Source organism: Purpureocillium lilacinum, assembly GCF_023168085.1.
Source record: "Purpureocillium lilacinum CBS 284.36 DNA, scaffold_7, whole genome shotgun sequence".
NCBI lineage: Eukaryota > Fungi > Ascomycota > Sordariomycetes > Hypocreales > Ophiocordycipitaceae > Purpureocillium > Purpureocillium lilacinum.
In genome coordinates this window covers 3,125,537-3,134,235 of record NW_027072117.1, presented here as the reverse complement: position 1 = coordinate 3,134,235, position 8,699 = coordinate 3,125,537, and the positions used below count along the sequence as shown (strand labels likewise).

Below are 8,699 nucleotides of genomic sequence, written 5' to 3'. Positions count from 1 at the left end.
TCAGCTGAAGTTGTTCCAATTCGCTTTGTCATTGCTAGAGTATTGAGACGCGACGTTATCCAAGGTCTTCTGGATGGAATCAATGGCACTGCTGATGTCGTTGGCGGCGCCCTTGAGGCGTTGCACGGACCCGCCAAACTTGAGTTGACCAGCGATCCGCGAAGTCGCGTCGTCACCCGTAACTTGTTGGATCTGCCCCAGGACGGAATTGCGTAAGTTCCCGAGCTGTTGACTTAGCGCCGCAACTTCGGCATAGTTGATTTGCTGCTGGCGAGTAGAGGCGTCCGTGGGAGCGGCAAGCGTCGAGCTCAGCGTGATCGCAAATGCGATGAGAATGCTGAAGGCTTGCATGATAGTCTTTGGAGAGGAACAAAACGATAAATGAGGCACGTGACTTAAGCGGTCGCAGTTCGACTCAGCCAAGAGGATCAATTCACGGTGTGCCGTCGTGCATCTGACTTCTCAATGGAATTGCTCTGACTTAAGTACTACTTCTCAGCCTTGTTCAACTGCTCTTTAAATAGTACCAGGGGCGCAACTTCCCCTACGATAGGCTTCCGACAAGTAGGCGCCACTGGCCCACATTGCAAGCAGGGTGAATCCAGAGCCAGAAATTAATCGGAACGTGCGTGCTCAGCTATAAGCACTAAATATACATAACGGAGTGTCGCATCTTCTGCAGCTTTCAGCAAGGCGCTCTTCGTCGGTGGCGTTCTTGTCCTTGTGGGTACATCACGAAGTTTTACCACCAACCACAATGTTCGTGTCCGAGACCGAGTCACGACTTGTGTCATCGGTATCAATCGGTTCGCACCGGTACGGACTTGTAAATTCGTCTTAAAACTGGAATAGCGTCTCAAGCGCTTTCGTCCGCTCAACCTAGGTTTAATCTCCGTCGATTGCGTCCGAATTTTGCAGGCGTCCTTCTTAGCTGGCAGAGCACTACGAAGTACTCGCACGCTCGTTCACTCTCATAGGTTGAAGATTCAACCGTGGAATGGTTGACCCCTGCAACCAGCCAAGCCATGTCGACAGGGGTTAACCTTGTCTAAGAAGCCGCATTTGTGGAGCTGGCCCCTCATGATTCCTCATCGTGTCAGGGATGTTCATATTGTCGATGCGGCTGAAGCTACGTCGACTGCTGTGAAACAATACCATCATATTATAAGCTTAAAATGAACGTCAGCTCATGGCTCACGATCGTCTTACGCTGTTTGTCTGCACGAGCCTAACCCTATCAGTTACATGCTCCGGGCGTTGCCCAATTTTCTTTGAGTTTTGCTGATCAGGATTCGTGCCCAAATTAAGTAGTACTGCAGGAATTTCCTTGCACAGTATTTCATCATGAAAGGCCAGCGGTCCCAAGATCCAGACGATATCTCAGACCTGTGGCAAGGCAGCAAGAAAGCATCAAACCCTGGGAGCTCATATTGAGTGAAGCCCGGAAAGTTTGACACTCTGACCCCGTTGAAGACGTTGCGGTGCCATATGACATCTTAGGCTGAGTGTGCGTGGAGTCTAAATCGTCGGAAAGGACGTTTGACCACTGATGCGCCTTAGTAAGTAAGGTTTATGCGACAAATCCATTTATAGTACATATTACAGACGGGTATTGCCTCCCTGAATGCCATGCTTGGGGCATATATAGCCAGAAGTGCCGTCGCACTTTAATATTCTATCATTTTCGAAGTCATGATTCACTCCGAGAGGATCTGAGGTCAGCTTACGTGCTGTTCGCGATGGTCCGCAGATTTGTCAGAGTCATGGCACATAGCTGGTTGAGAGCCAGTAGGACTATATGGCAACGGAATTGCGCTGTATCCGGAGGAGCCGGAACACCGTCAGAGGACGCGAGCAATATAACATGTGGATGATGTCCCTGCGAATGCTCACACGAGTCCAAGACCCTTTCCTCAACATTACCCAGGGGTAACATATGTATTTTAGTCGTTTCTAAAATAACGTTTGGGTTAGCCATGTCGGGAGCTAGCATCAATAGCGCCATGGATGCCGCCTACTACGTCGATAAGCAGACCGGGTTTGTCCCTCGACAAATGACTCTCCAAGGGCTTCCGGAGCCCTGGGACATATGGGAGGCTACGTTAGATGGGCTCAAGAGAGGAGCGCTCATGCATAATGACAGTGTGCAATTCCTTGACTCGCACCAGAGAGCACGAGAGGAACTTAAAGCCAAGGCTTGGAGACGTGCGATTGAGGAAGTAGGAAATCGGATCTCGTTCATTTATTCGCTGCTAATCATTGTCTCTAGATGCCAGCATTGTGCACAAAAGGTCTTGCGAGATGCGAAAGATATCTCAGAAGGGCTCGCCATGTCTTGGCTTTCCTCGTTCAGATCCACGCACATACGATCCCCTCAGCAGATCCTGTTGTCATTCCCCGGTCGCTGTGTGTTCCTCTTCTTCGGATGTCTAAGATGCACCAGACCACGACCCCCCTTTTATCACTTACTTGACCACGCTCTGAACAACTGGACGTACATCGAAGGATGCAGCCATAAAGAAACGGCAATGCCATCATGCAATAACGTCACGGCACAGACAACGTTTACCTGAACAGTGGCAGAGAACGAGTTATACATGATCGATATTCGACTAGAGCTTGGGGGCGCCAACGCAGTAGAGGCTATGAGGCTTGCGACCGATGCAATTATTGATCGTGATAATCCCAACGCTGCACAGATTGCGATCTACCTCGGCACGGCAGCCAGGGCCATTGAGAAAATGACCCAAGTCCTCATGAGTACCACGAAGCTTGTGCCGCCTAAAACTTTCTTCCATGAAATCAGTCCATGGCTTCGGGGTTCCGACACTGACCCCCTCGGTAGATTTTGGGTCTGGCAAGGCGCGGAGGACGTGGAAGGCTCAACAGAGATGTTGAAAAAGACAAGCACCCCAACGGCTGCTCAAAGCCCATTGATTCCAGCACTCGACGCTTACCTTGGCTTAGACGAGAGCGAGGAGAAAGCCGGCTTCTTGAACCGCGTTTCCGCTTATATGATCCGGCAGCATCAGACATACCTACAGGAGATCCGGTCTGGCGGGCGTCCGATTCGAACCTTCGTGGAGCCATCGACAATAGACTCGAGTGGAGACCCATTGGTTGTATCAGAATATAATGCAGCTGCAGCGGCGATAAAGCGTTTCAGAGATGCACATTTGATGATCGTATCTAAGTACATCATAGTGCCCGACCGCAAAGCTAAGCCTGAGTTGACGAGGATGGGAAAGGGCGCCGTTACCTCCGCAGCAAGTGGCCAACATCGAGAGGGGGACAACCAAGGGGTCGGGAAACCCGCCGAAGTCGCTTCACTGATCGCAACTTTGAAAGCGTTTAGAGACCAGGCCGCGGCAATGCTTATCGAGTAGTAACATAGACAACCCCTGAAGCGCGGATCGATCGTTAAGGGTCGGTTTGTCGGCTTGGTCGGCATGCCATACTTGGGCAAGTGTTTCGTTAAGGCGTTGGTACGGGCACAGTTTTCTGCTGTTTTCCTCCCCGGCCTCTCTTTCTTTTTTCGCAAAGCATATCGGATCATGAAATAGCACACTAAGCTGAGTCTTTGCAAAGTTCCCATGCGACCGCGTATGCACGTGACGTAAGCCATTCCTTGACGATTTGCTTACTCTCAATTCTCGTGGATCAGCGCCGCCACGACTGTGGATGCATCATCGGGGTTTTAGTGGCTCCTCCACCCAGACTGACCCAGTAGTTAGCTCTAACGGCTCCGAGAATCGGATGTCAGACACAGTAGGTATAAAGACGACTCTGATCCTCCACCACTAGAGCGGTGACGCGCACGCAACACTTGCCAGCCACATTTCGCGACGGGAACATCACCGGCACTTAACCCCGAGCTCAACAAGTCACCCGATGCGAGCGGCTAGACAGCCGCTCTCGGCCAGAGAAATGGCCACAACACCGTTATCACAGCTCATCCATCGGCATCGTCCAGACACAAAGCCCCTCGAAGACCTCTACAAGCATCTGCACCAACATCCAGAACTTTCCAACCAGGAGTCCGAAACAGCCGCCACCATTGTCGCAAGACTTGAAGCAATAGCTCCTGCAGACCTGATCATTAAGTCTGGCATTGGCGGTCATGGAATAGCCGCGACCCTACGCAACAGTGACGGCCCTGTCGTGCTGCTTCGTGCCGATATCGACGCTCTCCCTGTAGAGGAGCGAACGGGCCTGGCTTATGCCAGCACCAAGCGAATGGTTCACGCCCCTACTGGAGTGGAGAAGCCGGTGATGCACGCTTGCGGTCACGATATGCACATTGTATGCTTGTTGGGTGCCGCAGAGGCACTTTTCTCATCACGGAAGCATTGGTCTGGAACTTTGGTGCTGGTCTTCCAACCAGCAGAGGAGCGAGGTACAGGGGCGCAAGCCATGGTGGATGACGGCCTGTATTCCACTCACGGGGTCCCGATCCCCGACATAGTGCTGGGGGGTCACGTCAGGCCCCTGCGAGCCGGCTCAATCGGCACATGCAGGGGCCTTGTCGCTACCAGCGCGGACAGCCTTCGAGTCACGATTCACGGCCAGGGTTCCCACGCAAGCATGCCACATACGTCAGTGGATCCAGTCGTCATTGCGGCCAGCACAATTCTGAAGCTGCAGACACTAGTAAGTCGGGAGACGGACCCAGCGGAATCCAGTGTCGTCACGGTCGCGACGGTGCATGCTGGTGATGCAGAAAATGTGATCCCAGACACGGCCGTGCTGGGCATAGACACGCGTTCAACAACTGTTGCAGCGCGTGAGCGTATAATGAATCGGATTCAGACTATTATTCACGCCGAATCGTCTTGCGCTGGGGCCCCTAAAGTCCCAGAGTTCGAACAGACACGTTCATTCCCACTAACTATCAATGACGAGGCGGTCACGCAGCAGATCGAGCAGGCCTTTGCTGGCCACTTCGGGGAAGGTCCAGGGCAATTCGATAAGTCAATGCCAAGGCTCAGCTTCAGTGAGGACTTCGCCATCTTGGCCACTTCCGTTGGCAAGCCGTATTGTTTCTTCACATATGGGTGCGTCGACGAAGAGTTGTGGGACAGGGCAGAGCGGGAGGGCAGCATTTCACAGACAGTGGCTGCCAATCACTCGTCAACATTTGCGCCAGTCATCATGCCAACGCTGAAAGTTGGAATGGACGGATATACACTTGGAGCGCTCTCGTTTTTGGTGAGTGCCACGACCAGAGCGGCCAGCTAAACCTATCTAAGCTGCGCCGATTGCTGTAGCCAGGCTCGCATCTCGATGCTCTTCATGAAGTAGCAAGCAATTGGATGCCCGTTGCGATAGATTTACCAAGAGTATAATCGCTCACATCATTGCGGACAACGTGAACCAAGATGTCAGTTCAAGCTTCCGTTATGCAGGCCGGCTTCACGTTGACTTTGAGCGTTCGGCTGATGCCACCGATCACTACTTGCAGCTATAAGAACCTGGCTTGTTACAAACCCTGGCTTGCTTAGCTCATAATCACTCAACCTAGTGCAATCACTTGTCCTTGTGATCGAACCAGTCGATCCGGCCCACTGGCAGCCCTTGTCCCGACGATAGTCAAGGTCCCAGCGCCAAGTGCACCGCATGCTAGCCCAAGTTGTTTGGAATCAAGGACATCCTATGGTTTGAGGCCATGGATTGCAGTTTGGTCTATTTCCCTCTTATCAGACCGTACCTAGGCCCACGTGATGGGCATGCGTCGGCCAAAAATCACGCTGTTCCACAAAAGACCATTCCGACTCAGGGCTCTGAAGATATAAGACCTACCCAGCAGCCCACGTTTTAATACGAACTATCTGCATTGCCAAGTCTATACGCCAACATGACCTATCCAAGTGTCAACCTGATTCTGGGCTCAGCCCTTGTTGTTTCCGCCAGTGCGGTACAAACGATCGTGATCAACGCCCCGGGTGTCGATCCAGCGACAAGACCCGGCTGCCTGACTATAACGCCAGTGATGCAAAAGTTATAGTAGCCAGGGATTTCAAGGGATGTTCTCCTAGGACGAGTTACGGAGACTTTTGTGGCTGGAACAATGCATGGGACAACCTTTGGGGTATCCGGGATAACATTTGCAATCACAACTTTGACACTTCCGGAGGGAAAGTTCAATAGGTCTATAACGCATGGGCCGGGTCTGGGGCAGCAGAGATCCAGGTTGGAATGACAAGCAAGTATTGCTGGGGCGGATTCTCGGACATCCTTTGGAACTGTTTTAATAGCGATCGGGGACCTGACCTTCTCCCTCAACGGCACTCAGTGGAACATGGGACAATAGTCACGAGTGGTACTGGTAAGGTGAGCCGAGTTACGAAAGTAGTTCTGACTAACACTGTTCCTACAAGCTGTGGGGTGACGAGCAATTTTTTGCCAGGAGGGATGGCGGAGGATTGTACAATTGCTGCAATAATAATCCTCCGGACTGCGTCAACTCGCATCTTCTGTGAGGGAGGGGAAATGGGGTGCTGCTGCTCACAGACAATGATATCTGTCTTTCTCGTCTATCAGCACTCAATCGGACATTTACTTGAGTTAATCCTTCGAACCAAGTCGAAATTGTACACAGGTAATGATGGTAGGCGCGACCAGCTGTGGGATGTAAGCTAGTGGTAGTTGCAGCATCCAAGCTAATGCAGGTTAGAGCTGCAGTATGAACTTATCGAGGCAGTTCGAGCCGGCTCATGTGGCCAAAGTTGGTTGGGTTCGCAAGAGGATACACGACCTAAATATCCTTGCTCGATCAGGGCCTGTGACCACATAGCCTCATTCTAAAACGCCGACGTCCCAACCGAGCCCATACCATGCAGAACGCGAGAACTCTCAAGGGGGGCATGTGTGGCTCGCAGCCATAGCGCCCCAGGATGTGGAATCATGTATCTAGTCTATCGAAACTTACGCTTCGTCAATCCTCTCTTCCGTGTCGCGACTGCATTCACCCTCATGATATCGGGCCATATGTCTGAGGCTGATGTCTGAAAGTGATCGATCGAAGGCCGTCGGTTGAAGGATTAAGATATGGGTAGCAGCAACAAGCGACCGTATTGAGCGTCAAGAGGACCCGTTCCACATTGACCCGAGCTATCCGACTGTCCAGACGTGTGTCACATGAATTCGAAACGCACAGCGAAAGACAATTCCTCCACAGACGTATCTCGCGCTCATGGCATTCACGAGGATGGGCAGGAATTTCCTGCATGCATTAAAGCCCTCACTTGCCCAAAGAAACTGTCTTAAGGCTTAATTGCTGGTAGCTTTTATAGTATGCGGGTGCTGGTTTAACTCCCTTTGCGAAGTGGTTTTCGCGACAGCACAGCAGTGTTTACACGAAGCCAATTCGCGGGCACCTGACATACCTTAGTTCCAGCCGCTGCACTAGCCTTATACAGGCAGGTCACTGATTCTCCAATACGCACATCATCCTTCCGTCAGCACGTGGTCTATAGTGACATGGCAATCATATTTGGAATCATGGCCACCTTGTCCGAGCGCGAGCCAATACGTGAAGAGGACGATATCCCGTGAGCAGTTCCAAGTGTTTCGAGTAGACGTAGCAGCTTTGTGCGGCGAAGTACACTTAGCAGGTTGACCCGAACTTCGTGGGAGTATAACTGCGCATTCATCTCGTCTGGAGTATGCCTGGAGTCTGTTTCCAGACTCCACGGCAGAGCCACTGCTTTCTTCAATCTATCCTCATTACCTTTATTTCTCGTCAGATCTGCTGCCGAAAATGCAGTTTATTCTCGCGATTCTGACCTTTGGATCACTGGCTATGGCCGCCCCAGTGGATTCCCGTGGGTTTGGATGCCCGCAGTGTCCACCGGACTACCGCATCTCTGTTCCAGAGTAACAGAGCTCAGACGCTGCCGGTGTTTCTGTTGTACGCTTTGCCCATCTCCGTTAGCTTCACCCTCGTCACTCAAACATTCCTTCAGTCTGCCCAGTAGCTTTCCTTCCGGCCTTCGTACCGACTCCGTTGTTCGTAAGTTACCAAGTATAATGGTTTAACAGGACATGGTATGACTGACAGTAATAGATTTGGCCACCAACGACACAGTCCCGGGCATCGACAGTTTCAAGTCCACGGGAACTATCACTGGACGCCAAATTGCGACTACGATATAAGACAATCTCGCCTGGTGCCATACACAGGGAAAACAGATACGTGGAGGTAAATAGGTCATCAGATATGAATGCAATTATTTCCATGAGCGTGACCAGGGCTCTGCTGTACCTTGGCTGCCCTTACCGACCGCAGCTTCATATTCTAATGAGGTCACATTGGTTATACATGGTTGGAGAAGCTAAGTTAGACCTATATAGTAAGCCGATGCTCCACGGCGGCCCACGGCGAGTTCACGGGGGACTTGGTAAACATAAGAATCGAGCTCATCATGCAGTCGTAGCAATACCACGATCCATTGATATTTTTGTCCAGTAGGCTCCAACATGTCCAGTGTTCAACTGGCTCAAGCCTTCATGATTATGCTAGAGTGTATACCGAAATCCATCCAAGGCTGCGACGGGTCTACCGCCACTTGCGGCGCGCTTGTTGGCCCTGCTCAGCTTCCAATCCAGCAGTAGCGTGATGATGATGATGAGAGCACTCGCAGCAATGGTAGCGTACATCCCCGGTCGGTATGTTGGTGAGTCTTGACTGCGAAACACTG

General features: G+C 51.6%; 1 protein-coding gene across 1 annotated transcript; it reads right to left on the bottom strand.

Moving 5' to 3' along the window:
- On the bottom strand, positions 1–351 carry PLICBS_009860 (uncharacterized protein; the record flags this gene model as incomplete). The annotated part of the gene is made up of 1 exon (XM_018328819.2): positions 1–351. The coding sequence occupies one exon, from the start codon at positions 349–351 to the stop codon at positions 1–3; it is 351 nt and encodes a 116-aa protein (XP_018172600.2).
- Between the last annotated feature and the right edge of the window lie 8,348 nt (positions 352–8,699).